The sequence below is a fragment of the Dryobates pubescens genome, chromosome 1, assembly GCF_014839835.1.
Source record: "Dryobates pubescens isolate bDryPub1 chromosome 1, bDryPub1.pri, whole genome shotgun sequence".
Lineage (NCBI taxonomy): Eukaryota > Metazoa > Chordata > Aves > Piciformes > Picidae > Dryobates > Dryobates pubescens.
The window spans coordinates 17425882-17441918 of NC_071612.1; the positions used below are offsets into that span (position 1 = coordinate 17425882).

General features: G+C 53.0%; 2 protein-coding genes across 2 annotated transcripts in view; both read left to right on the forward strand.

The window, feature by feature from the left end:
* Positions 1-9742, forward strand: part of EFCC1 (EF-hand and coiled-coil domain containing 1) — an 82341-nt gene extending 72599 nt beyond the window's left edge. The window contains exons 6-8 of the mRNA XM_054161662.1: positions 4060-4218; positions 6490-6559; positions 9304-9742. Of these exons, the coding sequence (XP_054017637.1) occupies positions 4060-4218; positions 6490-6559; positions 9304-9437 (363 nt within the window). The 3' untranslated portion in view covers positions 9438-9742. The remainder of the gene's footprint in view (positions 1-4059; positions 4219-6489; positions 6560-9303) is intronic.
* A 3584-nt stretch (positions 9743-13326) lies between these two features.
* On the forward strand, positions 13327-13966 carry GP9 (glycoprotein IX platelet). The gene has a single exon (XM_009910862.2). The coding sequence runs from the start codon at positions 13327-13329 to the stop codon at positions 13954-13956; it is 630 nt and encodes a 209-aa protein (XP_009909164.2). The 3' UTR covers positions 13957-13966.
* The last annotated feature ends 2071 nt before the right edge of the window (positions 13967-16037 follow it).

Here is a 16037-nt window from a genome sequence, read left to right on the forward strand (position 1 = left end):
CAGAACCTGGCACTTGGATGTGTTCAATCTCCTGCCCTTGGCCTCTGCCCATCTGTCCAGCCTGTCCAGGTCCCTCTGCAAAGCCTCTCTACCCTCCAGCAGATCAACTCCTGCCCCCAGCTTGGTGTCATCTGCACATTTACTGCTGATGGACTCAGTGCCCTCCTCCAGATCATCAACAAAGATATTGAACAGGCTGGGGCCCAGCACTGATCCTGGCCTGGCTGCCAGCTGGATGTGGCACCATTCACTACTGACCATCCCTCCTCAGTGTCTATATTTTGGAAGTAGCTTAGGCTTAACTATCACAGAATCAGAGCATCCCAGCTTGGTGGGGGTTGGAAGGGACCTCTGGAGATCAGCCATTCCAACCCCCCTGCTAAATCAGGGCAGCTTGCCCAGGATCACAATGGCCGGGGTGGGTTGGAAGCTCTGCAGAGAAAGAGACTCCAGAACCTCTCTGGGCAGCCTGCTCCAGGGCTCTGTCACCTTAAAGGTGTAGAAGTTTTTCCTTCTGTCACTCCTAATACTTGCTTTGTTATCATCTGAGTGCAGTTGTTGATGAGGTAAATACAGCTCCTAGATGTGACCTAGTCAGGGAAGATGATATGGGTGAATCTTTTGAGGGTACACTAAGCCACTGTCTAAAAGCACAAGAAGTAGACCCAAAAAATGCTACTTCTCACCTATGAGTGAAAGAAAGACATCAGGAAAGCAGCAGCCTTGCAGGTGATGAGGTGGCTGTTGAAGCAGGCTAACTGTGTATCAGAAAAGTCTGTTTTAGACTTCAACCAAATGACCTTTGCAGCTCTCTGTTAATTGGCATGACATGGCCTCAGCTGTCCAGGGGAACAGAACTCCTTTGTGCCTTCAGTCCAGGCCTGTGCCAGATGGCATTTACAGCGTGGAGGCAATCAGCAATATCATTAAGGAAACCAGCTGTTTAATCCATGGAAGACCTCCCACAGCCTGCAGAGTCCCAGCTGAGCTGCTGCCACATGGGGGATGACAAAGCTGGCTCTCCACAGGGGAAAGTTTTCATGTGTTCATCTCAAAGGGGTGTTCACAGAGGGGTACCGAAGTCATCCAAACTTCTGGAGCTATTGTAGAGCTCAAGAGAGTGGTGATGGCTCATGGACAGCTAGTGAACAGGCTGCTTTCCATCAGACAGGGGAATGAGCACTAGCTAACACATCCCATTAGCACTGCCAAACCCCAAAATGACCTTCTGGAAGGCTGAGGGATTGCTTTCCTCTTTCACTCTGACGACTCTTGTGCTTTGGTGGCCTGGCAGTTCCCTCCCATCCATTACCACCTATTCAAATTAATGAGGGTAGAAATTTCCACCCAGAAAAGGGCTGTGTGAGTAGCATGCACATAAGACCTTGGTGAGTTCAGCTCCCTCCTTAGTTATTTCTAGAACTGCAAACTGCACTAAAGATGCAAAGGAGGACAACACCAAGGGATTAACAGAGGCATCAGATCTGGCTCACAACCCAAACATGATTCTGTTTCCCAGTGGCATCTTAGTGAGTACATTTAGACTGGGGCTTGCAACAAGGCATTACAGAGAGGGGAGGGGGTTCAGAATGCTGGGCACAGGAGTGACTGAGAGAGAAGATTGCTTTTGTTCACAGAATCTCAGCGTGGTGGGGCTTGGAAGGGCCTCTGGGCATCATCCAGTCCAACTCCCCTGCTCACACAGGTTTGCCTAGATCAGGCTGCACAGGAAGGTGTCCAAGTAGCTTTTGAAAGTCTCCAGAGAAGGAGACTCCACAACCTCTCTGGGCAGCCTGCTCCAGGGCTCACAGCAAAGAAGTGTGTCCTCATGTTCAGATGGAGCCTCCTGGGTTCCAGTTCATGCCTCTTGCCCCTTGTCCTGTTGCTGGACACCACTGACAAGAGTCTGGCCCCAGCCCCTCTTGCCTCCAACCCTTTAGCTGTTGCTGAGCACTGATCAGATCCCCCCTGGGGCTGCTCTTCTTCAGGCTCAGCAGCCCCAGGGCTCTCAGCCTTTCCTCCTCACAGAGCTGCTCCAGGGCTTGTAGTGCTAGGACAAGGGTTAATGGTTTGAGCTGAAGAGGGGAGACAGAGACTGGAGATTGCCAGTCAGAGTGGTGAGACACTGGAACAAGTTGCCCCAGGAGGCTGTGGAGGACCCCTCCCTGGAGGTGTTCAAGGCCAGGCTGGGTGTCCCTGCCCACAGCAGGGGGTAAGAACTAGGTGATCTTTAAGATCCCTTCCAGTCCAAACCATTCTATGATGATGGGGATGAAAATTAGCTAATTACCTTCTTGTTTCACTTAATGACTGGGTGGGGCTCTGAGCAACCTGGTCTCATTGCAGACCTCCCAGCTGACTGCAGTGGGGCTGCACTTGATGATCTTGAAAGGTCCTTTCCAACCCAAACTGTCTGTGATTCTGTGATTGATATGTAGGAGTTGCAAGCCAGAGATGTGCTGACATTGGTGAGGACATGCACCTCAGTTCTGCCTCACAGAAGATGACAGGAATGCAAAAGGTTAGCAGCCACACTAGGGTTTAAAACTTGTGACTGCTCTGCTGGCAGCCAGTGTTGGAGGAGCTGCCATTGTGCTCTGCATGCATTTCCTAGCAACTATTGATTCTCCCCTATCCCCAGCACCTTGGAGAATGGGCTTGCTGCAAAATGGAGATCATCTTGGGGGCAATCACAGTGCACCTGAAAGATAGCCAAGGGATCAGGCCCAGCCAGCATGGATTTAGGAAGGGCAGGTCCTGCCTCACCAACCTGATCTCCTTCCATGCCCAGGTGAGTGCCTGGTGGATGTGGGGCAGGCTGTGGATGAGGTCTGCCTGGACTGCAGCAAGGCCTTTGACACTGTCCCCCACAGCAAACTCCTGGCCAAGCTGTCAGCCCCTGGCTTGGACAGCAGCACTCTGAGCTGGGTTAGCAACTGGCTGGAGGCTGAGCCCAGAGAGTGGTGGGGAATGGTGCCACAGCCAGCTGGCAGCCAGGCACCAGTGGTGTGCCCCAGGGATCAGTACTGGGCCCCAGCCTGTTCAGTATCTTCATTGATGATCTGGATGAGGGCATTGAGTCCATCATCAGTAAATGTGCAGATGACACCAAGCTGGGGGCAGGAGTTGATCTGCTGGAGGGCAGAGAGGCTCTGCAGAGGGACCTGGACAGGCTGGACAGATGGGCAGAGTCCAAGGGCAAGTGCCAGGTTCTGCACATTGGCCACAGCAACCCCAGGCAGTGCTACAGGCTGGGGTCAGAGTGGCTGAAGTTTATTGTGGATAAGACCAGGTTTGTATGTGCAGCCAGGCAGAAAGGGACCTGGGGGGAGTGGTGGACATGAGCCAGCAGTGTGCCCAGGTGGCCAAGAAGGCCAAGGGCATCCTGGCCTGCATCAGGAAGAGTGTGGCCAGCAGGAGCAGGGAAGTCCTTGTGCCCTGTGCTCAGCACTGCTGAGGCCACACCTTGAGTCCTGGGTCCAGTTCTGGGCTCCTCAGGTTAGGAAAGATGTTGAGCTGCTGGAAGGTGTCCAGAGAAGGGCAACAAAGGTGGGGAGGGGTCTGGAGCACAGCCCTGTGAGGAGAGGCTGAGGGAGCTGGGGTTGCTTAGCCTGGAGAAGAGGAGGCTCAGGGGAGACCTTCTTGGTGTCTACAACTCCCTGCAGGGAGGCTGTAGCCAGGTGGGGGTTGGTCTCTTCTCCCAGGCAGCCAACACCAGAACAAGGGGACACAGTCTCAAGCTGTGCCAGGGGAAGTTTAGGCTGGAGGTGAGGAGAAAGTTCTTCACTGAGAGAGTCGTTCACCATTGGGATGTGCTGCCCAGGGAGGTGGTGGAGTCACCATCCCTGGAGGTGTTCAAGAGGGGATTGGACGTGGCACTTGGTGCCATGGTTTAGTCATGAGGTCTGTTGTGACAGGTTGGACTTGATGATCTCTGAGGTCTTTTCCAGCCTTATTGATTCTGTGAGTCTATGCAAAGAATGTTCTGGAGGGCACTGCAGTTGTTGGGGGAGAGAGTGCACAGCTCCAGTGCTTTTAACTTCCTGTGCCATTGTCCAGATGAGAGGCCCACTGCCAGGTGAACTGCAGCAAAAGGTGGAGGAGACTGAACTGTTGAAGATGGAGCTGCAGATGTTGGAGACTGAGAGAGTCAGGCTGTCACTGGTGGAAGAAAAGCTCATGGATGTCCTACAGCTTCTTCAGCAGCTTCGAGACTTGGTATGGTAATAAGGGGCAGCCCAGAGACTTGAAACTGCTTTGGGTAATGGCCCTTCCAAACTGAAAAAAAGCATCTTTATACCTTCTAGTAAGTGCAAAGTCCTTTACACCAGCACATACTTGGACATGTGTTTGCCCTGAGAACTGCCCAGGGATTGCAGAAAAACCTCTAGCCCCCTGGTGCTGCCTTTCTGAAAGCAGCCTAGTGATATCCTGGGGTCTGGCACTCCAAGTTCTCTTTATCCTCTAAGCAGAGGCCACCAGGAGAACCAAAATGCTGTTAACCAGAAGGATTCTAGAAGATAATTTTTCCCTTCTGGAAAAGGACCTTTTGTTTAACTGCATCCTAACATCACACTAAGTGGAGGGGCAAACCCCCTTCCTGTTTCCCAGAAAGCTATTTGTGGTGAGAAGTTTCTTTCCCCATTCATAATCCAAATATGGATTGATCAAAGCTGAAGCAGTAACATCCCAGAGGTATGTGGCCAGGGTGGCAGCTCAGCCCTTCCAAAAAGAATCAGATGAAATCTCCTGCTGGGCAATGCTAATGGTAAGGGCTGGCCAAAAGCTGGGCAAATGGCATCATCTGTAGGGCATGGGGTGCACTGGACTGCTAGGAACTGATTTCTTGGATGATGAGTGAGGGTTCTCTTTGGTTTCCAGCAAAGCCTTGCCTGTTAGGTGTGAGATAAGAAAGCCTCCTCAGAAGATCCCTTGACTTTGTTTGAACTATGCTCATGTTCCACCGACGGCTCTAGGGAGCGAGTGCAATATCCCATAATTTGGTGGTCTCCTGTTTGAGCACTTGACATGGAAATTCTGCTTTCCTGTTGCAAGTCTGACACAGGCATCAGCAAAGCAGCAAAGGCTGAAGACCATGGCTGGCAACAAGCATGATTTGCTCTTCTGTGTCAGGGCTTCAAGATGCCATTCAGTGGCCAGTCGTATCACTGCAGCTCACTGCTGCCTAGGAGACAGTCCAGCACACACTGTGCCACGTGGCAGGGATAACAGCACTTGATGCCAGTCATTGCTGGAACCATGCCACCCTGTGCTGCCAGCTCCCACAGCACTGACACAGCTGCCAACCAGCAAGATCCTGGACAGGGTTCCCAGTAGAACTCAGCAAGCGTCCCCCAAATCCCTGGTGGGATGGACTTCAGACAAGAGAGAGCTTATTCCTGTGGGGTCAGGTGGCACTTCCCCAGCCTTTATGTTGTCCATATCCCCAGCATGGTCACCTTCATGTTGTCCATATCCCCAGCATGGTCACCTTCATGTTGTCCATATCCCAAGCCTCTCATTTGCAAGAGAAGCTACCACAAAGCAGGGACTGTCCAGAGGCAACCGCACCTCCCATTGGGCCTGTTGAAACCTGACGCTGTGTGGCTGAGGTCAGGTCAAATCCCAGCACACTGCTGCCCACTGTGCCCCAGTCCCCACTGGGGGAGACCAGCAGAAGGCAGATGACCAGTAAAAGCAGGCCCAGCTTTGCCTGGGCTGGTGGGAGGTACATCCTCTTTCTGCCAGAGCATCTTCCATCTATTTTCACTTCTTGAAGCTTTAACAAGAACGAGCTGCCCCTGCAGATCTGGGCACTCCAAGTGCTGATTAAACTGATTGCAAACCCATCTCCCAGCAAGCAGGCAGTGGTGTCTGGATGCAAATTAAGGAGGTTTGTTTTTCCAGACACCTTATGCAACGTCCCAGGAGGTTGCTGCCAGAAAAAGACCCTTCTGACCCCGAGTAGCTTTTCCAGTCCTCTCGCTGCGGGTCACGTTCCTTCCACTTGAGCGTGTAACCATCGGTGGGCACAGCACTCACAAGCTCTTGCAGGTTCTTTGTACCTAAAAGGGCTCCAAATGGTTCTCAGAACAGCTGGGGCCCAGCAGCCACTCTTGAGACCACACCACAAAGTCTGTTGGATCGCATTTCAACAGAGGCAGAGGACTGAGCAAGCTTTGGTGGTGCATGCCCTGCTTACACCGCCTGCCACTTAGGGCACTTCAGGCACAGACTCTGGGGAAGTCTGTATTGTGCCACTGAATAATCATGATTGCTCTGTCTGAAGCCATATTAAAGGACTGCAGCCTTCCACAGGCTGCTATTATTTGAGCAGTATCTCAGCTACACTGAAGGCACTGTCAGGGTTTGTGTTGCCAGGCTGCAGTGTCACCTTGGTTTAATTCGCACACGCTGCTCGAGTCTCTTGCCCCGCTGTAAAGAGGAGGAGGCCTTCCCCGTGCCCTAACACTGCTCTGTGTTTTAAAGCATGTGTCCAAGCGAGCCCTGGGGAAGATCCTGCTGAGCACTTTGGAATCCTGCAGTGACCCCCAGCCTGGTAAGAAAAGAAATCATAGAGTCTCTATACAATCACTGAATTGTCAGGGCTGGAAGGGACCTCAAGGCTCAGCCAGTCCCAACCCCGCTGCCATGGCCAGGGACACCTCACACTACAGCAGGTTGCTCACAGCCACATCCAGCCTGGCTGCAAACACCTGCAGGAGGCTGCCACCACCTCCCTGGGCAACCTGTGCCAGTCTCTCACCACCCTCATGGGGAACAACTTCTTCCTCACATCCAATCTCAATCTCCCCATTTCTAGTTTTGCTCCATCTTTCCCAGTCCTATCCCTCCCTGACACCCTCAAAAGTCCCTCCCCAGCTTTCTTGGAGCCCCCTGCAGATACTGCAAGGCCACAAGAAGGTCTCCTCAGAGCCTTCTCCTCTCCAGACTGAACAACCCCAACTCCCTCAGTCTGTCCTCACAGCAGAGCAGCTCCAGCCCTCTGCTCATCCTCGTGGCCCTCCTCTGGACACCTTCCAGCACCTCCAGATCCTTCCTGGCACAGAGGCTCCAGCACTGGACCCAGAGCTCCAGCTGTGGTCTCAGCAGAGTGGAGCAGAGGGGCAGAATCCCCTCCCTGGCCCTGCTGGCCACACTTCTCTTGCTGCAGGCCATGAGTCACCTATAAAGACCAAGAAGCAGGACAAGTGTGTCCTTTGGGGCAAATAATACTGAGCAGATGAGGAGGGAAGAAATAGGTCAAATACTGGGAGACTGGCTAGGGGGAAAGAAGCATGATGCAAGGTTACCCACAGAAAGTGAGGCTTTCTGGGCTTTCAGGAACACATCCAAGGCTGTTTTTCTTAGCCAATTTTACATTAGAATGTGGCCTTAGGGGAACAACTGAGTATCCCACTCCTGTCTGTAGGGCTTCAGTGAGAGGAGAAAGTGGAAAGCACAGCTAAGTGTGTAAGGCACCTGTGTACCAGGTTTGCTGTTGGGTTCCTCTGCTGCAACCCAAACAAGCTAGACAAACCAGAGTCCTTCTGGAGAGAAACTGGCTCAGACCTGCTCACTCCTCTAGTAATAGCTTTTTGTGTTCCTCTCATGCAAATTAAACCTGCCAGCTCCTTTCCCCTGACAGTGGTCTGATGTGCCAGAGCTGCCTTTGCAGGGCCCATCACGGGGCTCACAGCCTGGAGGTTGAGGTTTGATGACTTTGTTCCTATTAGCAGAGCATTTGTACTTACCTTCAAGAAATGACCATCCTGTGCTCAGCCTAAGCAAATGGCCTGGAGGGGCTTTTAATTGGCAGGCAGTGGTCAAAAGATTCTAAAAGGCTGGAGGTGGCCTGAGGGTTTCCTTTGGGAGAATGTTACTAGCAGTGAGTTAAGGAGGATAATGCACAAACCCTTCTGGGTTCTGCAGCTGCAAAGCCTTCTTCTTATCTGTGTCCAGCAATCCAGGGCACAGGCAGCCCAGAGCTAAGCTGTGCTGCTCCAGAGAGGCTGCAGAGGAAGCAAACAGACCTCTCTTGACCCCAGGAGATCAACGTGGAGAAAAACCATCTCTGAGCCATAGGACAGATGTTGTCCTGGTGAGAACAAGAGGAGAGACTATTAATTACCACAGCACACAAGTGTCCAGAAGGTACTTGCACAGGAAGCCCTCAGTGATGCTGCTGAAGCCAAGTACCTCCCTCTGTAACTGCAGCACAGCTTCCTAAAACCACCCTAACAAGTGAGGTGACCTTATGCAGCTCTCTGTCCCTGCTGCATCACCATTGCCATGAACCATCTGCTCTGCTGCTGAATTCCTGCCTGTGCTCTTGATAGGACTTCAGCAGCTTTCCTAAGCCTTTGTAAGCAGACATCTCCTTGAGTCCTGTGTCCAGTTCTGGGGCCCTCAGTTTAGGAAAGATGTTGAGCTGCTGGAAGGTGTCCAGAGAAGGGCAACAAAGCTGGGGAGGGGTCTGGAGCACAGCCCTGTGAGGAGAGGCTGAGGGAGCTGGGGTTGCTTAGCCTGGAGAAGAGGAGGCTCAGGGGAGACCTTCTTGCTGTCTACAACTCCCTGAAGGAAGGTTGTAGCCAGGTGGGGGTTGGTCTCTTCTCCCAGGCACCCAGCACCAGAACAAGAGGACACAGTCTCAAGCTGTGTCAGGGGAGGTTTAGGCTGAATGTTAGGAAGAAATTCTACCAAGCAAGAGAGATTGGCCCTTGGGATGTGCTGCCCAGGGAGGTGGTGGAGTCCCCATCCCTGGAGGTGTTCAAGAGGGGACTGGCTGAGGCACTTGGTGCCATGGTTTAGTTGATCAGATGGTGTTGGGTGATAGGTTGGACTCAATGATCTTGAAGGTCTTTTCCAACCTGATCCCCCTCCCCTCCCCTCCCCTCCCCACCCCCCCCCTCCCCTCCCCTCCCCTCCCCTCCCCTCCCCTCCCCTCCCCTCCCCTCCCCTCCCCTCCCCTCCCCTCCCCTCCCCTCCCCTCCCCTCCCATCCCCTCTCTCCTCCCTCTTTGACAAGAGTCAGTGTGTGTGGGTTGGCAGCTCTTTGCTGTGAGCTGGGCTAGCCTGTGTTCACTGCAGGGGGCAGTGGCTGCAGCAGGAGATCCAGGCAGCAGTCCTTGCACCTGCTTCCACTCACACTTTTACAGGAGCTCCTTACGTGCTCTCAGCATTGAACATCTGATGGCACTGACTTGGCACGGCCCCTGTGGAGCAGAGAGCTTGTGTTAGCTTTGGTAAACTGCAGCCTCCTGTCTTGGTCCCAAAGCTGACAGCTGCCATTTTCTTCCCCAAGGAAAGGCACACCTCTTTGAAGTCCTGGATACTCTCCACCAGGAGCTGGCAGCCTGCGAGCTCTTGCAGAGCCAGCCTGCGGAGAAGGCCCAAAGCGGCCAGGCCTTGTCCAACCCGCTGCTCATCTCCTGCTGAGCAGCACTGCCAGCTGCAGCCTGCACCACCAGCTGAGCAGCGCTCCTGCTCCCTGCAGGGGCTCTTCCTGAAGGAGCAGGACCTGTCCAAATCGCCAGAGCCCAGCAATGGATCAGCTCGGCCAGGAGATTTGCTTTGGTGCTTCTGGGAGCGCTCGGCCAACATCGAAGCCTTCGCACGGCCACGAGGACTCCCCAGCAAGATCTGGCTCTGACAGAGCCTGACCATCCTGTGGCTGTGCTGGTTAACCAAATAAAGAGCATTCCAAATACCCTGACCTGACCTCGTCACAGCTCTGGTCAGATGCTGCCTGGGCATGGTTCACAGCTCTCTTGCCAGCTTGATTGAGAGGCAAAAGGCAGCCTGGGTTAGCGCTGGTGCCTAAAGAGGTGACAAACAGACTGTGTTAGGAGAATGCAGAGGAGTCTGTGCCAGGAGGGCACATGTAAGGGCTCCTGTAGAAACTGTCTTGGTGTGTGTCTGTGTTTGTGATTCAGTTACTCACCTTGTTTAACTCCAAAGGTAGATTTGGTACCGCTCTGCTGAACTTTCTGTTTGCAATTAAAGAGATGCCTTAGAAACCTGCAGCTGTCTTTCACAGTATCACAGAGTCACAGAATCACCAAGGTTGGAAGAGACCTCAAAGATCATCAAGTCCAACCTGTCACCACAGACCTCATGACTAAACCATGCACCAAGTGCCACGTCCAATCCCCTCTTGAACACCTCCAGGGATGGTGACTCCACCACCTCTCTGGGCAGCACATCCCAATGGCAAACGACTCTCTCGGTGAAGAACTTTTTCCTCACCTCCAGCCTAATCTTCCCCTGGCACAGCTTGAGACTGTGTCCTCTTGTTCTGGTGCTGGTTGCTCTCTCCAGCTCCCTGAAGGGAGGCTGTAGCCAGGTGGGGGTTGGTCTCTTCTCCCAGGCAAGCAGCAATGCCCTCCTCACTTGGCATGATTCTCACCGAGACAACCTGAGGCTCACTTCTAGCCCAAGTTACACCTTTCAAGAGTGCCCTCCTCTTATGTTTTACTTTATATGAGGTACGGAACACAGAATAAACCAGGATGGAAAAGACCTCAGAGATCAAGTCCAACCTCTCACCCGGCACCATCTGATCAACTAAACCATGGCACCAAGTGCCTCAGCCAGGCTCTTCCTAAACACCTCCAGAGATGGTGACTCCACCACCTCCCTGGGCAGCACATCCCAAGGGCCAATCTCTCTTGCTGGGAAAAACTTTATCCTCACTTCCAGCCTAAACCTCCCCTGGCACAGCTTCAGACTGTGTCCTCTTGTTCTGGTGCTGGGTGCCTGGGAGAAGAGACCAACCCCCACCTGGCTACAGCCTCCCTGCAGGGAGTTGGAGAGAGCAAGAAGGTCTCCCCTGAGCCTCCTCTTCTCCAGGCTAAGCAACCCCAGCTCCCTCAGCCTCTCCTCACAGGGCTGTGCTCCAGACCCCTCCCCAGCCTTGTTGCCCTTCTCTGGACACCTTCCAGCAGCTCAACCTCTTTCCTAAGCTGAGGAGCCCAGAACTGGACACAGGACTCAAGGTGTGGCCTAACCAGTGCAGAGTACAGGGCACAATGACTTCCCTGCTCCTGCTGGCCACACTATTCCTAATGCAGGCCAGGATGCCCTTGGCCTTCTTGGCCACCTGGGCACACTGCTGGATCATGTTCAGCTGGCTGTCAATCAGCACCCCCAGGTCCCTTTCTCCCTGGCAGCTCTCCAGCCACTCTGACCCCAGCCTGTAGCTCTGCATGGGGTTGTTGTGGCCAAAGTGCAGCCCCTGGCACTTGGATTTGTTAAATGCCATCCTGTTGGACTCTGCCCATCTGTCCAGCCTGTCCAGGTCCCTCTGCAGAGCCTTTCTACCCTCTAACTGACCAATATCTGCTCCCAACTTGGTGTCATCTGCAAACTTGCTGATGACTGACTCAACCCCCTCATCCAGATCATCAATGAAGATGTTAAAGAGGATGGGGCCCAGCACTGATCCCTGGGGGACAGCACTGGTGCCTGGCTGCCAGCTGGCTGTGGCACCATTCACCACCACTCTCTGGGCTCAGCCCTCCAGCCAGTTGCTAACCATATATAGCATCTTCCAAGGGCAATGGTTTCTTTTTTGCACACAGGAAGGAGCTTATCTTCTTGAACACATTTCCTTAGTGACTCTTTAAAAAGCCAGCTCCAGTCCTCTGTGTACTCCAACACTTGATCAAGCAGAGGAGAGAAACCAAGAGGGAAGAAACAGAGGTAAGCAGCAGTCAGGCACCTCGCCAACTCTTCCTTTCTGCATTATGGCAACTGTTCTTATTTCTGTCTAATGTTTCATTCCTCATTTATAGATTCTCTTCTATATCCAATCAGAAGAGATCAGCTTTTCAATACCTATTGCCTAACTGTTTTTCAGCCAGGTGTACTGTCTGTCCTTTTAAGAGGCTTGCTTTGAAAAGAACCAGCTCTAGTAGATGTCTTGAAGGATGAGTAGCTAGATTCAGAATAAAGATAATCAAAGATATTTGGCCCCATCCTGTTCAATATCTTTATTAATGATCTGGAGGAGGGGACTGAGTCCATCATCAGTAAATTTGCAGATGACACCAAGCTGGGGGCAGGAGTTGATCTGTTAGAGAGCAGGAGAGCTCTGCAGAGGGACTTGGACAGGCTGGACAGATGGGCAGAGTCCAACAGGATGGCATTCAACAAGTCCAAGTGCCGGGTGCTGCACATTGGCCACAACAACCCCATGCAGAGCTACAGGCTGGGGACAGAGTGGCTGGAGAGCAGGCAGGCAGAGAGGGACCTGGGGGTATTGGATGACAGCAGCTGAACATGATCCAGCAGTGTGCCCAGGGGGCCAAGAAGGCCAAGGGCATCCTGGCCTGCATCAGGAACAGTGTGGCCAGCAGGAGCAGGGAGGTCATTGTGCCCTGTGCTCAGCATTGGTTAGGCCACACCTTGAGTCCTGTGTCCAGTTCTGGGCTTCTCAGTTTAGGAAAGATGTTGAGATGCTGGAAGGTGTCCAGAGGAGGGCAACAAAGCTGGGGAGTGGTCTGGAGCACAGCCCTGTGAGGAAAGGCTGAGGGAGCTGGGGTTGCTTAGCCTGGAGAAGAGGAGGCTCAGGGGAGACCTTCTTGCTTTCTCCAACTCCCCCCTGCCAGAGCAGGAGCATAGAATCCAGCACAGGTCACACAGAGACACATCCAGACAGGGCTGCAAAGGCTCCAGAGCAGGAGACTCCACAACCTCTCTGGGCAGCCTGCTCCAGGGCTCTGGGACCCTCACAGTCAAGAAGTTCTTCCTCATGTTGAGCTGGAACCTCCTGTGCTCTAGTTTCCATCCCTTGTCCCTTGTCCTATCCCAGGGCACAGTGAGCAGAGGCTGTCCCTGTCCCTTCCTTCCTGACCCCCAGCCCTCAGCTATTGATAGACATTGATCAGATCCCTCTCAGTCTTCTCCTGTCCAGACTAAACGGCCCCAGGGCTCTCAGCCTCTCCTCACCAGGCACTGCTCCAGGCCCTTCAGCTTCCATATAGCCCTCCCTTGGACTCTCTCCAGCAGATCCCTGTCCCTCCTGAACTGGGGAGCCCAGAACTGGATGCAATATTCCAGGTGGGGCCTCACTAGGACAGAGTAGAGGGGGAGGAGAACCTCCCTGGATCTGCTGGACACACGCTTCCTGATGCACCCCAGGATCCCATTGACCTTCTTGGCCATAAGGGTACATTGCTCTCCCATGGAGAACTTGCTCTCCACCAAACCCCAAAGCCTCATGTATAGTCCTAAGAAAGAAACAGCTGTGTTCTCATCGTGCCTTTAGAAACGTGCTAATGCATCACACTGAGCAGGTTCTTCTTCTTCTCTGGACAGCTGAAGCATGAAGAAGACAGAACTCACGGCCCTGGTGGGATTTCCTGTCTCGTTGCTGCTCGCCGTGGCCCTAAGTGGGGCCTGTCCTCCCTCCTGCAGCTGCAAGACCCTGGGAGACAGGAAGGGTTTGCAGGTTGACTGCGGCTCGCGGGGGCTGAGGGAAGTGCCTGCCTTGCCCGTTGACACCAGGAGGCTTTATCTGCAGAACAACAGCCTGACCACAGTTCCTCCCGGCTCCCTGGACAGCCTGAGCAGCCTGGAGGAGCTGGAAGTATTTGACAACCCTTGGAACTGCGACTGTGGGATCCTGTATCTAAAACTCTGGCTGGAAGATGTCTCTGCCCCTTCTCTTGCCAGCGTCAGGTGTGCAAGCCCAGCTCCCGTGAGCACGAAGCCCTTGGTGCAGCTGACTGGGAACGAGCTGGGGGCTTGCAAGAGGCTTCTGCCCATCAAGTGTGTGGAGTTCTTTTGGCGAGACCTCATTTTAATTGCTGGAGCAATAATTACCCTGCTTTTAGTAGCCTGGGCTCTGAAATTCTCCAAAAAGCTGCTCTGCCAAATAAGGCTCAGCAGATATTATGACTCTGGGGGCTACCTGCTGGGGAGGCCCAGCTCCAAAACCTACAAGATCCAGTGAGCTGTGCACCGCCCCCAGGTCAGACCGAAGCACCACACTATTCCACAGCTGTGGTAGCTTTAGGCTATGCCTTCAAAATGTTTTCACAGATCTTGAGCAGAAAAGTAGTAGAATGTAAATAAATCACTGCTGGGTGTGAAAGGGAAAATAAAGCTGATTCTAAACAATCCCATTGGAGAGGTAAGGAACTTCAAGCGGTTGCACCAAAACAACTCTTCTCACTTCTTCGCTCTGGAGAGATACTAATTTGCTTCTGCTGCGTTGTCTTGGTTAAGTCTAACAGCAACTTTCTCTGCTCCTTTCTCCCTTCTTTTTGTACAGGGGGGTCTGGGTAGGCAGAAAAGGAGAAGAGGAGGGAATCAAGCCTTTGAAAGAGTTTGCTGTGAGAGAAATACTTTATGGAAGTCGTGGTACCCTGAACCCTGATGAAATTCCTGTGGGAACAGGTCTTGCCAAGAAGCATTTTGAACTTGCTCCTCCTAACTATGCTGGTATTCTGGCAAGCAGAATCGTGGCAGTAAATTACAGGGGAATGCCTCCTACTGTTGGCCATTTCACTGACCAAATGAGACAACTGGAGGATAGTCTCACACGCGCTGCTTTGGTCTCAGCCATTGAAACTCTGTCTGGAAGGACTGAGAATTCCATGAAAGAGCTGAAGGAGGAATTTAAAACCTCCATATCCAAATTGGCAAAGGAGGATGATTCCAATTCTTCTTCCTCCAGATGGACACAAGTTTCAGCTGCTAGGAACAGAGGTCCTCCAAGGAGGCCATTCCAAAACAGGTCAAGCCAGAACAGACCACAGAGGCAATCGCGTGGGAGTGTTTGGATAACTCTGGGTGATCAGTTTGGTGAGAACATGAACAGATGGGATGGGCAACCAACTGCTGAGCTTTTCAGGAGACTGAGGCAACTGCAGAGTGGCAGAGCCCAAGGTAGCAATACCAGAAGTGTAGCTGTTACTGCCTCAGTTTCCCGGAACAACTCCAATAGCTCCAAGAGTGATTCCACCTCTGACACCAGACGCTGTGCCAACTGTACATGTGGATGCAATCCCCATAATTAGGGGTGCCCTGCCACCTGCCAGGGGGAGGAGAGGGATAATGGAAGCCACAGAATCTGTTGGGATGTGTACATCCCAACATTTCAGAAGTACAGGGCCTTGGTTGACACAGGAGCTCAGTGCACCATATAGAATAGAATAGAATAGAATAGAATAGAATAGACCAGGTTGGAAGAGACCCTCAAGATCATCGCGTCCAACCTATCAACCAATCCAACACCACCTAAACAACTAACCCATGGCACCAAGCACCCCATCAAGTCTCCTCCTGAACACCTCCAATGATGGTGGCTCCACCTCCCCAGGCAGCCCATTCCAATGGGCAATCACTCTGTGTAGAACTTCCTCCTGACATCCAGCCTAAACCTTCCCTGGTGCAGCCTGAGACTGTGTCCTCTTGTTCTGGTACTGGCTCCCTGGGAGAAGAGACCATCATCTGCCTGTCTACAACCTCCCTTCAGGGAGTTGTAGAGAGCAGTAAGGTCTCCCCTGAGTCTCCTCTTCTCCAGGCTAAGCAACCCTAGCTCCCTCAGCCTCTCCTCACAGGGCTGTGTTCCAAACCCCTCACCAACTTCGTTGCTCTTCTCTGGACTCGTTCCAGCAAGTCAACATCCTTCCTAAACTGAGGGGCCCAGAACTGGACACAGTACTCGAGGTGTGGCCTAACCAGTGCAGTGTACAGGGGCAGAATGACCTCCCTGCTCCTGCTGGCCACACTGTTCCTGATGCAGGCCAGGATGCCATTGGCCTTCTTGGCTGCCTGGGCACACTGCAGGCTCATGTTCGGCCTACCATCGACCAGCACCCCCAGGTCCCTCTTTTCCTGGCTGCTCTCAGCCACTCTGACCCCAGCCTGTAGCTCTGCATGGGGTTGCTGTGGCCAATGTGCAGAACCCAGCACTTGGATGTGTTCAATCTCATGCCGTTGGACTCTGCCCATCTGCCCAGCCTGTCGAGGTCCCTCTGCAGAGCCTCTCTACCCTCCAGCAGATCAACTCCTGCCCCCAGCTTGGTG